The following is a 15,988-nucleotide window of genomic DNA, read 5'->3' as shown; positions in this document are numbered from 1 at the left end:
CCTCTGAATAACATAACCCACCTCCTAGCACAGGCTGCTTGTGACCTGTCACACTTTAGCCAGACCCTGGCTGCCCATCACTGACTACCTGTCTCTGCTCCAGGAGCAAGAAACCTTCTCACCAAATGCTTGCATTCCAGGCAGCACCTTCCCTGCAGCATCTTCCCTGCAGCATCTTCCCTGAGCACCTCCAGTCCTATTTCACACCAGCACAAGGCTTATGTGTCCCAAAGACACAGCTCATCTCATTAGCAATGTAACATCCCACCACAAACCTTATTTTGTTTGTTGTTGGACATACCTGGCTGTGCCTGCGCTAGCACTGACCCTTCATGTGTCCATACATACCACCAATAAACCAGTACAGATCACTGGGGGGTGTTTTGTGATGTTGTGCCATTGATGATAAGAGACACTGACCTCCAACTGGCCCTGGTACCAGCAGAGGCTCCCTCCTTCATCCCCAAAAAGGATCTGGTCACCTCTGCTCCTTCCTTCTGGTGGCCTTCATCAGCAAGACCACCAATTTAGAAATTTAGAAATTTCTCCTGGGGAAGAAGCTGACACCTAACACATCGTTCCAGGTCTCCTCTGCCACATGGCCGGATTTTCCTGCCCTTTGCCCTTTCCACCCCTCTTGGCCCCTTACCTGAGGTTGGAGTCATGGGGGCGGCCGCCAGGCCGTTCATGTTCAGAGCCGCCATCTGCTGCATCTGGGCCGCGGCGAAGGCTGCCATGGGGTTCAGGTAGCCGCCCTGCGCCACCGAAGCCATGATTGCGGCCTGCTGCTGCATCAGCTGGAACAAAGAGAGCAGGGAAAAAATATCACGCGGTCACCAGCAGAGCAGCCTGGGGCACCAGCACCAGGATGGAGGCCACACACCAGGGTGTGAGGGATCCCTCTGGTTTGAGATGTCAGCTCACCATGCCTCTGGTACCCCCCAGCCTTAGCATTCTTTCTCACTACAAGGGGCAAAGTGTATTGTTGCAGCTTGGGGTCTTTATGCCCCCACATCCCCAGTGTGTTCTCCAGTGTGGAGGTCTCCTCTAAGCTGGACTCAGCACTCTGACTGCCAGACCCTTCCTTGATGAGAAAGGCAGAGAAAACACTTTGTATGTTCCTGAGCAGAGAGGTTTCATGGCTTACGTTGCTTGTATCAAAGCTCTGGGAAAGCAGTGGTGGCTGCTGAGGGGAGACCAGTGTATGTGGAGCAGTGAGGAGTGAGGGTCCCCTCTCCAGAGCAGCAAGCTTAGCTAGTTCTCTGGGGATAACTTGACCCATTTTCATCTGGTGGTGAGAAAAATCACTCTTTATCATGTTGCTGGGATTTCCTTAAGCTTTATTTTTTTCGAGAATGTCATCAAAATACTACCTCTTCTAAAGCACCTACAGAAGGCAGAAACAAAGAACCTGGGCTATATTTTCAGGCATTTTGCAGTAAGAATTTTGGAAGAGAAGTGGATAGCATTTGGAAGCAAATGGATAGTATGCTGGAAATGCTTCCTATCTTAAAACCAGACCTTGCTATCATTATTTTTTACTCTGAGCCTAATTCATGAGCAGTGCAGTTCATGTGTACAGTATGGTTGCAGTGGGCCAGTAAAATGCTACTGGTGTGAAGAAGACAGCTTAGATGAAGCTGCCTCTTGCCTCACTTCTCTGGAGCTGTACAAAGAGCCAGATAAGTAACATCTGAGGTCCTGTGAGACAGTGTTCAACCCCCAGTACTGACTGACAGTGGATGCTTAGAGAAAGGGTGGGGAAAGAGGATGAACAGAGACTGAAAACTCACTCTATTCATTCCCCAGCCTTTGGTAACATATGACTTGATGACAACAACAGAGGAGGAAACTATTTTTTTATAAAGATTTTGGAAGTGACTAATGTATTTGCTGTCTCCGGGATGAGTTTTGCTGCTCTCTGTGATTTCACTTTCTCTCCCATCAAGAAATCACCCTCTGATGCTGTTGTTTAAGCACACAGGATACACTTCTCGGCATTAAACAGACTTGAAAAGTCACGACAAAAAAGTCATGACAAAATTGTGAGAAAATCTGACAAAGTCACGACAAAATCTGCTCCTTGCTGTTTAATGTTGAAATATTGGCTAAATTGACTGTTCTTACATATACACACTGAAACAAATCCTTGAAATCACCACTCTCACTCAAATACTGAAAATTTCCTTGTCACCATCTGTGAAGAGACAAAATTAAAGGATGCTCTGCATCCACAGTATGGGATCCACTGTATAACCATACACAAATTGTGCAAACTCACCTTGGCTTCTCCAGGTATAAACTGAGACACAGGATATCTGTCTCCCCATGCAGGGGTGACTTCAGATCTACAGATGAAGAGTGCAGTACTAGAGTTGAGTACTATGATTTTTTGTAGCCTCATACAGATTGGTGCCAAGGTGGTAGCTTCCCCTTTGATTGTTAATTACCCTTTTTTATTGTACCCTGCATAAGACACTTTCACATTTTAATTAGTGATATCCTGTTCTTTGTAATTACTGATGGAGTGATTAGACAATCTTTTCTATTATAGCACAATGCCGATTCCCCTTTAAGGGGTACATTTGTGCCATACATTTGTAGGCATCATTTGAGCTTATTCTCAAGATGAGGCACTGAACAGGTGATTTTATTAAGTATGCCAATGAAGTGAATGAGGAAAGGGGAATCCATCTATCTTTAACACTGGACTGACTCCAGCACTAGGTGTACTGACCCATATCTCATTTTCTGTGCCAGGTATTTTCACCTGGGGACAGCTGAGGATGTAACTGGCCAGTTGGAGAAACGATGGCCAAGATCTGTGCCTATAGGATCTATTTAGCATTGCTGATCCAAGTAGCAACTTTCTGAGATGGATGCAGTTGCAAGGGCTGGGATCAGTCCCAGTCTGGCCTTTGCTGACTTTTCTTTGTGTTCCTCCACACCTGATCAGAGCTGCACAAATGAACACAGCCCAGAACATGGAGTGACCTACAGCTGGTCATATGTGTGTGCCATCATCAGTCTGACTGGCAGATAATAGCCTGGAATTTGTACCAGGGACTTTCTTTGGGACTTCTAGGGCAGACACTGGACTTTGATTTTGACATTTCCCTTTGTCAGATTCTGTAAACTAAATACAGATGGGGTACCTCTGAGTTAGTCACCTATTATGGTTGATGTGATAACAGGCAGAAGAATCTAGGCCAAGATTCATCTCTGCCTTCTGTACCCAATTGCCTCTGGGCAGATGAATTGCAGCTTTGTTTCTTCCTATTGACTGCATGTGAAACCCCTGGTGATCAGTTCAGCTGCACATACTGACACAGTCAGGTAAAATTATTCCCACTCCTTACTTGGCCCTCAGTGGATATTTTTGGATGTCGGTTCCCAACCATTTAAAAGAAAAGTGTTAATCCTTTTTTTTTTTGTTTGTTTCACCTTTGCTGTAAGAGACACAGGGCTCTATCTACAAGACACTGTGTTGCCAATGGTAGCACAAATGATTGTGCTACTCCAAAGACAATCTCCATTTTGCACTCAGCAGAGCTAAGCAATCACTTGTGACATTATTTATGGCTTATGCAACTTCCTTTCCTGCTTATAGATGTTTCTGAGCTGTTCAGAGTTAGCTCCACAATGGCAGATACTTCTCCCAGTTTGCAAACTGTGGGGCTTCTTGTCTGTTCAGAGGGCTTGTAAGTTTGCACTGGAATATGTGTGTTGGGAGACAATACATGGCTACATGTGTACCACCTTTTGCAGTATAATGCTATGCATGTATTTCTGTCATAGATCTTCAGAAAGAAGAAGAAGATATTTTCTCATATCACGAGAGGAGGAAGACATTCTTAACCTGCTCATGACAGCTGGAGGTGCAGGGACTACAGCTTAAAACCTGGCGTGTTTTAAAAAAAACATTCAGAAAAAAAACTGGCCATACTCCCACAGAGTCTGAGTTAGGAGCTTGGGATCAAAGAGTTTAAATACAGCTTAGGGTTAAAAAGCCAATGCAGTAAAAATAAAGTAGTAAAGGACCTAAACTGTGATTTGGTTCAGTTGCTTCTGCTCTAGCAGACATCCTGTAGGGAGTGGTCACCCCATTTCTGTAATGCTCAGTGCTCTGGGGACACCTGGGCTGCCCTAGAGAGCTGGAAGCCCCCCTGGCACAGTAAAATGTGGAACTGGGGGTCTGTACCGCGTGACCCAGACGACATACAGCTCACTACAGTCTTCAGAGCCACCCCATGGGGTAAACTTGGATCTCTTCCAGAGCTGGAAGGAGTATAGCATCCCATAGTTGAACACAGCCCAGCTAATCGACTTTGCTTCATTGGCTAGACAGGGGACTCCAACCATGTCCCATCCTCACCCAGACATCACACCCCTTTGCAACATGTCAGCACCCTTTTGCTGTCATGTTTCCTATTCATGCCTTGAAGATGTAGCCCTTCCTATTAGGTCAGAGGTGCTCAAGAGTAAGGGCTAAGGGGGAAGAGGAGGGAGAGTTTCCCAGCGTAGCAAATGATGGTCACAGCATGGCTGATGGTCACAGCACTGCTGAGTGCAGCGGCATTGCAGGGGTGGGAGGACAAGAACTTGGTCACCTTGAAAGAAGCTGACGGCACAGGCCTACCTCCTTCCCCCCACGTGGCTCCAGGGAGATTTACAAAAAGAGGGCAAGTCCTTAAGGGTCACTGGTCTTTCTTATAAAACCACCAGGGCATTCCCAAGTGAGCTAAAATAAAAGTCACCCTGCTCCTTCCCCAGCTCCCCCCGAAGACAAATGTCCCATCCACTCTCCTTTCACTTTGAAAGAGGCCCAGTGTATGATCCCAGTTAATAAAGCTGTAGAAAGTGAGGCAGTGACCCCACCAGAGGCAAATCAATAGCAGCAGGGCCCCTGGGTATTGTGTACTTTAAAATATGCCATTTGAAATGCAGATTTTCCCTGCCTGGGCTGGGGCCACAGAGCACTAATCAGAAAGGCAGCAGCCTTATTATCTCAGGCTGTTCCAAGGGGACAGAGGGGAGCTTTTCCCTTCCTCGTTTGGAAGGACGTATTTCCTTCTGCTTCTCTCACTTCCTTGGCATGATCTTTGCCTCAGCATTTAGAGCTTTTTCCCATCCAATTTTATGGATTTGTTCCCACTTTCCTCCAGCCTGGTCATTATTATTGCTCAAATGTTTATCTTCTGAGGAGACCAGGAGATGTTATCAAACCGGTCCATGCATGTGGACAGCATTTATAGAGTTATGAGCCTGAAGTCCCCTTCCCAGGGCTTCAGAACCAATGAGGCATCTGGACAGGCACTGGTGAGGCCATCTAAAGCATGGGAAGAGGTAGTACGTGATCGCTGGTCACCAGTGAAAAAAGGGAGGATTCACCTCACACATCTTCTGCTACCTCACATTGAGGTGGCTGAACCTCAGACAGCTACGTCATCAGTGGATGCACAGGTACCTCCACAGGGTTATCCATCATGTCCTACCACGGGAGACTTAGATGAAGCACAGCAAAGGGTAGTGTTTTGCAGCACAGCTGCACCAGAACAAGAGCTTGCTTGCTGCTTGCTGCCAGTCCTCCTCCCAGAAGTGGGTGCCTGCCTGGTCACTGCCAGCCTAGAGGATCAGGGTGGGGACCTGTGGCCAGAGGTGTTGTTGGGAATGAGACAGCCACCTCTGGCACTGGGTGGCTGTCAGACAGCAGGGCTGTGCAACTGCACTCCAGGAAAGGAAATATTATCCTTTTCCTATGGGAGGAGGAACAGATGCATGGAGAGATGAAGCGACTTACTCAAGGCCATAAACTCCTGCTAGAAACAGGACAAGGATGCTACAGTCAACATTTCCCAGTCTCCAGAAGAAAAACATGTGAAATTGAGGAAGGGGAAGAGGAGAGAGAAGGATTATTTCTGATGTACCCTTTTTGAAATAGTGTGATCATTGCCCTTGGAGAAGGCTTACTCTGAATGATCTGATGACCTTCTCATTTTTTTGCAGTGTTATTCTCTATCCTCATATCTGAATCACCTGATGTTTTGTTTGACTATTCATATTCTTCATTCAGTAATAATAATAAAAGTAATAACAGCATCCTACGCTTCTCACCTCTAACGATCTATACAAACACTTAGCTAATTAATCCTCATGGTATCCCTGTGGTAGAAAGAGGTAAGTAAAGTGATCAATCAAGCAGTAAGAAGCCTCGTATTTGGTAAATCACGGAATTGACAAATTCATGACTGTTTTACCTAACTGGCCCTTGGGAAATAAAAACATCTTCCAAGCCTTCAAACAAACTTAAGAAATTCTGAAAAATATTCAGAAGGGTCCTTCCTTTTTTAAATTTATTCTTAAAAACAAATTTATTTTCTGATTATTTAAATTGTATTAAGACCAAAAAATTAATAAATGTGTGTTACGTATGGATTCATGTGTCTTAGTGACTTTCTGAAAACTGTTACACGATAGTTTTGGTTTCTGAATTCCTGAAAACAGTGAATAAAAAAAGAAATATATATATGGAGCCCAAATGTGCAAATGGCTAAGTCATGGTTCACTCCCTGCTACTCAATTTTTCTGAAATACCAGGGAAATGACAGTCAGAAATATGGTATTTGCCCTACTACAAAATACCATGACTTCAAAACAGCTTCCTCTTCTGGAACAGATCAGAACAACTGACATGCATAACTGTTAGTATTTACCAAATATACTGTCCCATTTTGCTCATTTAAATAAAATAATTATACGATGAAGACAGTCTATCTATATAAAGCAAAATTTCCCTAATTTTGTAGGGATACATTAGAAAATATATATCTTTCCAAAATAAATTTACAGTATGAATTGCATAAATGCTGGAAAAAGTGATTCTTCTCTTCAGCACTACCTCAAATCCTTTAGCAGAAATAGCCTTTCAGCTCCCCAGGAGCTGGATCAGGGAGGCAGAGGTGGGCAGCTAGGTTTCACGGTCAGCACCATAGTCACTGCCACCCCAAAATCCCAAGGTGACCACTTCTGATTATGACAGATCTATGCAGTGCTGGATGTACCCAGACACGTTGCAGTTACCGTCTGCAGTTCAGGAGCCAAAGCCATTTGCACTTTTTTGGAGTGAGGGGAGCTGGGATTTACTGAGGGGAAAGGACTTGCTCTAGGCCAGAGAGCAAATGTTACCATTGTCTGCGCTGCCTCTGTCCCCATCTGTCCGTTTTCACTCAGTAGATCTATGTCTGTCCGCTGCTGCAGAATACAATCAGTGCCACGACTGGAATTTGGCCAGGAGACCGTGGCTAACACTCCCACCCTATTTTTTATGCAAACTTGATTTATGACTTTGATCTTATTTTAAATAATTTAAAAATTAAATAATTTATACAGTATCTGTCACTTTCCAAGGCTCCTTCCTTTGTTCTTGCTCAGCTCTTCTGCATTTTCCCATCTTCCCAACCCTTTTTGGTCTCTGCATGTTTCCTGTTCTTCATTGTGGGGCAGTAGTGACCTGAGACAGTCGCTAAGCACTTGCCACTTCCCACATAGAAAGAAGAGCTGGAGGAATTTCTTCAACTGCTGCTTATTTTGTTCAGGACTGTACTACCACCATTCATAGACTGGTTTGACTTTTACTGCTCATGATTTCAGGCTTGGCCACCCCATCCTGCTTACCAGGATCTAAGAGGGTACATTGTGCTGCAGTATGTGCCTGCAGGTTCGTTCTCAGCTGGTAGCAGATCAAAGGTGGTGCTGCTTAGCATCAGCCTCCTCTACAGGCTGAGTTCAGACCTATTACCTCAAGCTGGCTTTATCTGAGACTGCAGAAATTGATGCCCAACTGATGTGGATCCACAGGAACCTGACAACAAAAAGGGCTGGTGCCCATACATGCATAAACTAAAATAATTAATTGCCTCATAAAAAAAATAATAATAAAAAAGAAGCAGCTAAATGAATCTGGGAAGACATTGCTGGGGAAAGAAAAAAAAAAAAAAGAAAAAGAAACAACCCAAACAAACTGAAACAAATTAGTAAAGGGACTCTGGGAGCTTTAGGGAACCATGAAAGCTGACTTGCCTTGAGCTGCATACAGAAGAGGTGAGGTGGGTCTGATGTGACTTTCTGCAACCCTGAAACAGCACACAGAGTTTGTGCCAAGCTTTGTCCTGTTTTCTTGCAGGTGGCACATGAGGGGGGAGGCAAAAACCTCATGCAGAGGAGAATCCCCTTTGCTTGCTGATTTCGTTGCCTCTGGAGCTGAGGCCATATGGCTGCTGAACCTGAGGACTAGTTGCTCGGCCGACACGGGGCCGTCGCTGCTATCAAGGTTAAGGTTGCTTAAGCTGAGGTCGAGTGGCTTGGCAGGGAGCAGCAGCAGGGAGTGAACCATGACACGGCCATTTGCTGAGCTGCTATGGAAGCAACTTAAAGAGGAGCTTGGGCCCAGAGCACTCTTGGTAAGCACGCTAACGACTGTCAGTCAAATACTGATGGACTGAGACCCTTGCCACCTCTCCCCAGTGGCGCTGCTTGATTTGTAAATCCAGGGCTGCCCACTCATCTCTCAAACAAGAGCACCGTGTGGGTTTCTGCTGAACGGGCCACCTTGATGCATGGAAACCTCTGGGTAGGAGCTAATTCGGTCCTGGTGAAGTGGATGGGGTGAGGGTGCCTCTCTGGGGGACTCAGCAGGCACCCACTGCCTAGGGACACCACAACCTGCTCCATGGGGTGAGCCACTAGAAGCTGCTGGATAACCAGCTCTTGTAGGACTGCTTGGGAACTCATCTGGCGATGTCAGTCAGGGCTGGACTGCAGTGGGATAGCCAGGAAGACATGCTCTGAGTACAAATCAGTGTCTCATGCTAGTCCTGACCTCACTATTAAGCACTGAGGCAGTTCTTAAACTTGCATTACCACCAGGTCCATGTGTGAGAGACCCGTGGAGAGATGGCATGAGAGAGAGCCATGTCCCTGAGGGAGACTGGAACATAAATAAATCTGGCCATCATCTTCATTTGTAGATGGGAAAACGAGACCAGGGGGTCAAATGACTCACCCAAGGTCACACAAGTTGCTGGTGGCATTGGCAACAGCTGTCACTGCTGTCCTGCTCTTGCATTTTCACCGTTTCACCTTCCCTCCTCTTGACTTGCCTTAGCGCTTAAACTTCAGTTCGGGCTGAATAAAACTGCCCCCCCATTCCCTCTCACGCTATCGATCTCTCCATCTCCCGCTGGCATTTACGAGGTGCCAATCACCCTGATATCTAAGAGCCAGCAGTCCGGGGTGGATTAATCGGGACCGAGGGAACGTCACACAGCCTTGGCGCTCCCTTCCTTTCCTTTTGTGTGAGCCTGCGAGATGAAGCAGATAGGGAGAGACACAGATAGGGATGCTGATTGAGAGACAGCATCTGAGCAGGCTCTGGGTGTACAGGCGCCACACAGAAATGTGATCCCATCATTTAGACAGCTCTGAAGTCCCCAGGGTAATTGGTGTCACCAGCTTGTCATATCCAATGGGTCAAGATCTAAAACTTATTCTTTCCCCCTTATTAGCATACTTACCAGGAAAAAAAAAAAAAAAAAAAAAGGGTCCAATTCTGTTTTCACAGAAGTCGATAGGAAAATATTCATTGGTTTCAAGGGGAGTGGGAGCAGCCCCAGGAATTGTTTCCAGTCCTTCTTCAGAGATAAATGAAGCACCTCACTCAAGCACCTATCCTCAGAATGTCCTGTATTGTCTAGTGAGAAATAGATGGAGGGAACTTTTATGGTGTAAGGATGCAGACCTCATCTTCTTTTGTATCAGTATAACTCTGGGCTGACTCTTTTATCATGGCAATTATAGGAATTAGTCTAGATTAAAAATGAATATAGCTAAGAAGAGTGCAGTTAAGAAGAGATGTCCAGAGCATCAGGACAGTGCTATCTTTATCACCTCTTCAGCTGCCTGACTGATGCCTGTAGCATAACGCTGCAGCCACATTTTTGCTTGAAAACCTCTGCAGATGTTTGTCCCCAGCTGCCCACGGGTATCCCTCGTTTATTCCCCTGTTACATGAGGGCACAGATGCTGCATCCCTCCCTCTTCCTCCCCCCTTTTTCCTCCCTATTTTTAGCCTAAGGAAAGGTACGTATGGTAGAAGCATTATGGTAGAAGCATCCATACTGGGGCTATGTCAGAAGTCCAGCTCCCTGTCCAGTTGTGAGTTGTCCCAGAGGCCCAGTGTCCAGGTTAGGTGTGTAAGACGGATACCAAAAGTTAAACATCACAACACTGCTTTGAATAGCTGACGCGTTTTCCCAGTGTGCTTAAACAATATTGCTTTGGGGAATCAGAACTGTGTGTGTGTGTATATATCTGCTTTTCCATTTTATGACGACACAGCTCAGTTTGCTCCCATCATTCAACTAATGAAGAAATTACTGGCTCCTATTTTGCTGTTGTACTTGTTTCTCTGCTCACGTGTGTTTTTGTGCTATCCCTGTCCCTGTGAACATGCATAGAGCCAATGTTTATACTTACTGCCTGTGCATAGGCGCCATAGGCTCCAAACTGGATGGCCATGGGGTTGAACATGCCCATTTGCCCCGCCATTTGCTGCATGCGCCTCATTGTACGCTCCTTGTCCGTATCCGCAAACTTCACCACCAGGCTTGAAGAGGCTCCCTGCAGGACAGGAAACAAAAGGAGACATGCAAGGGAATTAGTCAGGTACACATCAGCTCATGCAATCCATACAGCACACATGGACTAGGCAGTGTGGGATCCCGCTGGTGCTGATTTTTCCCACACAACTTTTTGGCCTTTTGTAATGGACCTTTGCAAGAGGCTAAGGGCATCAGGAAGGAAAGGACTCTCTGGAGGGTGAACAACTGAGGCCGGCAGCCCAGTTCCTAGTTTCCTCCAAAATTCAAACTTCTAGGCTGTCATAAATATTCTCTCTGCAAAAGTTTTTGCCTTACTCTTTCAAACTGTAGAAAACCTTCTGGCCTGTTTGCTCTCAGCAGAGGGTGAGGATCTGGACTCAGTGCAGCAAAATGTAGAAGCTTTTGCTGGAGTTATGTTGTGGGATTTGTGAATTGGCGGACTTTGATGGAATGTGTTAGCTCTGTGCATGCCAGACCACTAAGATGGATCACTCTTCCACACTGTGGTGTCTTGTAACCCCTACATCCAGTGAGAAAGCCCTGCCTAGCCTTGGAGACAGGATTCAGTATGCTGGGTAGGGCAAAAGTCCCCTCACCAAGCAGCATCTAGTCAGCACTGTTAAATCAGGGGAGTAAAAATAGGACCTGAGTTCTCCATCCCTGAACAGTAGGGAAAAGAGAGGCTACCACAAAAGAGCCCAAATGTAATGCTACATTTTTCTGGGCAAGTTATACAATGTTTGGGTTCTGTCTGCAGTCAACACTGCTGCAGAACTACCGATGATCATGAGACCGATGATCATGAGAGCTGGCTGCAGGAGTCTGAAAAATGTAGAGGTTTGGGGAATGAAAGGACTCTCTCTCCTTCCCAAAATGAGATGAAAGGTCAGTGACAACAATTCTTAAATTTCTGATAGGAGGAGGAGAAGGGAAGAAATAGACCTGCTTAGGAAGGCATGCACTGAGATTGTTTTGGCTGGCTCCAAGGCCTTCCTCACTGCATGGGTTGCTTGATTCCCTACAGTGTGGTGTCCCCAGGGGGATGGGGATGCAGCCCCGACAGCAGGCAGACAGTTGCCTCAGGAGCTGGGCTGCCACCACGCCTGGGGAGAAGGGCAGGTGAGCTGTCAGGAGACTGACAAAAAGCAGCTGAAATCATCGTGTTCCCATGGTACGCTTCCCTTTTGACACACTGGTATTCACTGATGGAAATACAGTCAGCGGGGAGACGGCAATAGGGGAACACCAATTCTGTGCCAGAGGAGCTAGGCTGTTGTGGGGCCTTCTGTTTTCCTTCAGAGGTGGGATTACATGGGATTGCACAAGGGGAGTGTAGTTAATTTGCTTACCTACACACCTATGTACTTGTGACTAGAAAAAAACAGTCTCAGGGAAAGAAGAGCTGCTCCGTGACAAATTGGGAATAGTGTAGTAAACAACAACCACGGACATACATATATATAAGTCCAGGCTTTGCATATTCAATAGCCTCTCCAGATCCTCAGTTATGAATAAGGAGTTGAGGAATTAACTCTCTAAAACAGAAAACAATCTAAGGCCACACAATGAGCAATGTTCCCCTGGATTAGCAGACTGCTCTGGGAGAAAGTGATTTTCATTGGCAAAGAATCTTTCTTTTTGACCTGTTACTCTTTCTCTAATAAATCTATAACCCACTTGAACAATGTGGTGAAGAACAAGGGGTTGAAAGAAGTGCTTCAGGAAAACAAAGGCAGGGAGAGATGAATGCTCTATTCAAGGGTGGAGAGCAGTCTTCAGAAGTTATTAAGAGAGCAAAACAGAACTCAGGAGTGAAGGGGGAGTGGAGAAAAAAAAAATCAGCCAAGATTCCCCTGCATTTCTGCTCAAGACTGGGCAACTTTTCATTTTTTTTTTTTTTTAAATCACACGATGTAGTTATTGATCCTTCCCCAAATCACACTCTTAATTGCAGCTCATCGACAAATGAATATTTTAATGCATACATTTCCTGCTAATTATCACCTGGACCAGTCCTTAATTAGATTTCAACACTCATTTAATTAACCCTGATCCAAGAGACTGTTTGGTAACCTGAATCTAATCATTTAAAGCTATTTGTAGCTGTATTGGAAGGAGGCAGTGGTCCACAGCAGATTGGGCTGTTCAGAGCTGTTGTTATGGTTTGCAGAGCAGAGGCTGCAGCATGGTGGGCACAATACAGTATGGAGAATTTTCAGACTGAATAATCTGAACGAGTATTCATCTCTGTAAATGGGTTTTAAAGATGTGACCTGTTCTAGATAGCAGAACGGAGAAGTGTAAATAAGTTGGTGTCTTCTTCCTTTGCCTTTTCTTTCTATCTCTGTTTGCCCTGGAAGTCTTAGGGCTGGAGACCTGCCTCAGGAAATTGCTGATCCCTCACATTTTTGAAAACCAAGTCTTTATTGTAAATGACATCATGAAAACGTGGGTAAGCTCCATATGAAGTTCTTGCCCCTGGAGTGTTCTTCCCTCCTGATGTGAGTCACAGTGACTGCACAGCAGCCGTTTGACCCAATGGGATCCAAGACTGCCTCTTATGAGATGTTTTTCTGGGTTGCCTGTCACAGCAGGACTTCGGGCCTCTTTGAACACCACTATCATATACACAGGGCAGAAAGGCCATTGGCAAAAAGAATCAAGTTAGAACACAGACTACAAAGAAGGAATAGAAAAGGCAGCTTTTTTTTTTTTTTTTTCAGAGCACGCTGCAATGAGATGTACATGCAAGCAGTTAAAGATAAGTAGCCAACAGAGATGCTGCTCTGCTCTTGAATATGAACATTGACTTTGGGATCAATGCTTTCTATATGTGGTTCCTCATGTGCAGCTCTTACACACAGCCTGAACTCTGAATCAGGCAGTGAACTCTACCAGGCCACCCAGTGAAGGATTTTTAGCAAAGGAGCCAAACAGCATTCATCTAAAGCAGCCACAAGATTACTTTCTACTCCAGTGACTCCCCATAATCCACTAGATAACATTAGAAATACCACAGAATGGGCCAATTTTCAATGGGGTAAAAACTACAGAGCACTTCATCTGGGCTATTTATTGCTTCTGTGAGCAGTTAAACCATGGTGTAAATCAACCGTTGTCTGCTGACAAAGGCAATAGGTCCTGTCTGCTTGGTCATTTATTAGTAATACATAAGCCTCACCCTTGCTCTCTCTGGTTGTTGGACTGGACATTACATTTCCCCAACCCCCAAGAGAGCTACAGTAGGTAAATCAATAGTGTTTGAAATATACTTTGAGATCTGTGTTAATTCTGCATTTTACCAAGGAAAAGACCTGTTTATTTCTCTGCCTTGCAGATCCACAGTCAAAAGAGACTATTATGAAAGTGAGCCTTCCTGCTGGTGCCTCTGCAATAGGCTACTTGGAATTGGCATTTATCTCCTCTCCCATCAAATCAACCTCCTTTTTCAAGTGCTTTGATATCTACTGATGAAAAGAATAATATAAGGGCTAAGTATTATTATGCTTTCCCCATTCTCTCTTGGGCCAGCAAGTCTACTTAATATGACTATCTTGCTTCCTGTCCCCCTCCCGTGTGTGGTAATGAATTGCTCCCCTTAGTCAGCAGAGTCAGATGTTCTCTAGGCTGGCGGGGCGAGGAAAAAGATGGAGGAAAAATCACCCTGCACCACACTCACTTTGTAATCCCTAATCAGAGTCCTCTGTGGGAAAAACTAATTTCCCAGCCTGTCTTGATGTGTGAAATAAAGTCATTCTTGAAAACAGGAGCTTGACAGGTCGCTTGTGAAATTTCATATTCAACTAAAAATAAAATATCCATCCATTGATATTTCATTTAAAGGCAAAGGAAAACAAATCTTTTGCCTGGATGTTGGGACTGGTTTCCATTAGTTATGCCCTTCCAAATGGAGAGTATGCACAAATTAAGTTTAATATTTTGAACTGACCAAATAATACTGCACAGCATCAGGGAAATCTGCCTCTCCCTAGAACAATATTCATAGGCACAGTTTTGTGAAGATGTTTCCTTGCAGAATATATTCTTGATTTTACTTTCTTTGGCAGCCCTGTAAGTCTTCTCTGACTCAGTATGTTACCTACCTTTAGAAATGGTTAGAAATATTTTTCTTGCAAAACTGATGAATTTGGGCCCAATTCACTACAGCCATTAAGATCATGTTTCACTTTAAGCTTCACTAATGTCTCATTGGATGTAAGCATATACTTAAGTACTTTACTGCAGGGATGTCTGTCTCATACAGGTGGACTTTTATCTCACGGTTAGCTCAAAGGGAGCCAATAAAATGTTGGACCAAAAATATTTTAAAATGGCTTGTACATTAAAGCTCTAGTGACTAAAGCTCTTGAGTATAAGAGATTGGAATGTGCAGATCCCACTAAGTAGCTTCCAAAATGTCATCCATGCGTAGCAGCTAAGATGCTTAAATGAAAAGATACTGCTGGATACTTCCCATTTGGGCAATCAGACTACCTTCTTAAGTGTCACCATGTGAATGGGGTTGCTCATGCTGGACATTTTGCCTTAGCACTCTTCCCTTGAAGCATTCTTTGCTTTAGCACTCTTCCCTATTTTCACAAAAGGATCCCTAAAAGGCCTCGAAAACCAAAGGGGGAGTTTTTTGCTTCTTTGTTTTGGGTTCTATCAGATCAGGGTATTTGGTATGATGTCTCCTAAATTTGAAAGCAAAACTAGAATGGAGAGACGGGGAGGGTTGATTTCATGTATCTCTTCTTTAAAAAAAAGTGCTGCTGAATAAGCCAGCAAGGGGGCTTGAACCCAAACCTGGGATTTTAGACAAGTGAGAAAGAAACTACTGTCCAATTAAAACTGTAGAGCAGAGGGAATTTTAGCTAGGTAGAGATGTAATTACCCATGCTGGAAGATGGCCAGAAGACCAGGACTAACATCCCTCCCCTCTTGTGAGATATGCTATGTTTTTCTGTACTCAGGGCTTCAATTTCATGTCTCATCTGAAAGATGAGTAGGACAGCAGTCACTAGGAGCGATTTCAACTGTACGGTCCTGAGAGCTGGTTTAGACACACTTGAGACAAGAGTGACAGAGACAGAGTGGAGAAAGGAGGCATTCATCCAGGGCTGGAGTGACAGACCCTTTGATAATGCTGCTCCCTCGGTAGAGGGGATTCTTCATGCAATGTCTAAGCAGAGAGAGTTGCTGCAGGTACTTCCCTTCACAGGTCTCCAGAGTTGTAATTTATTTGGAGTGGAAGCTTGATTTAGGTTTTACTTGCCCATACACTACTTAGCAGGTGTCTCTCTGAGCTAAAGTTATTGCTTTCCACAGGG

At 44.9% G+C, this 15,988-nt stretch overlaps 1 protein-coding gene across 12 annotated transcripts in view; it reads right to left on the bottom strand.

Annotated features, from left to right (window-relative positions):
- The window catches only part of CELF4 (CUGBP Elav-like family member 4), a 797,917-nt gene that overhangs the window by 71,346 nt on the left and 710,583 nt on the right, over positions 1-15,988 (bottom strand). For 11 of the 12 annotated variants that reach the window (XR_011091156.1, XM_068666938.1, XM_068666948.1 and 8 more), the window contains exons 6-7: positions 10,534-10,677; positions 650-797 (exon numbers count right to left, since the gene is read on the bottom strand). Coding sequence is in view for 11 of the 12 variants with exons in the window: in XM_068666938.1 (XP_068523039.1) it covers positions 650-797; positions 10,534-10,677 (292 nt within the window). In the remaining variant the exon portion in view is untranslated. The remainder of the gene's footprint in view (positions 1-649; positions 798-10,533; positions 10,678-15,988) is intronic. The other variant, XM_068666943.1, reaches the window with a different exon arrangement.

Source organism: Anas acuta, chromosome Z (assembly GCF_963932015.1).
Source record: "Anas acuta chromosome Z, bAnaAcu1.1, whole genome shotgun sequence".
Classification (NCBI taxonomy): Eukaryota; Metazoa; Chordata; class Aves; order Anseriformes; family Anatidae; genus Anas; species Anas acuta.
The sequence above is the reverse complement of the archived record's forward strand: the minus strand, read 5'-3'. Positions and strand labels throughout refer to the sequence as shown.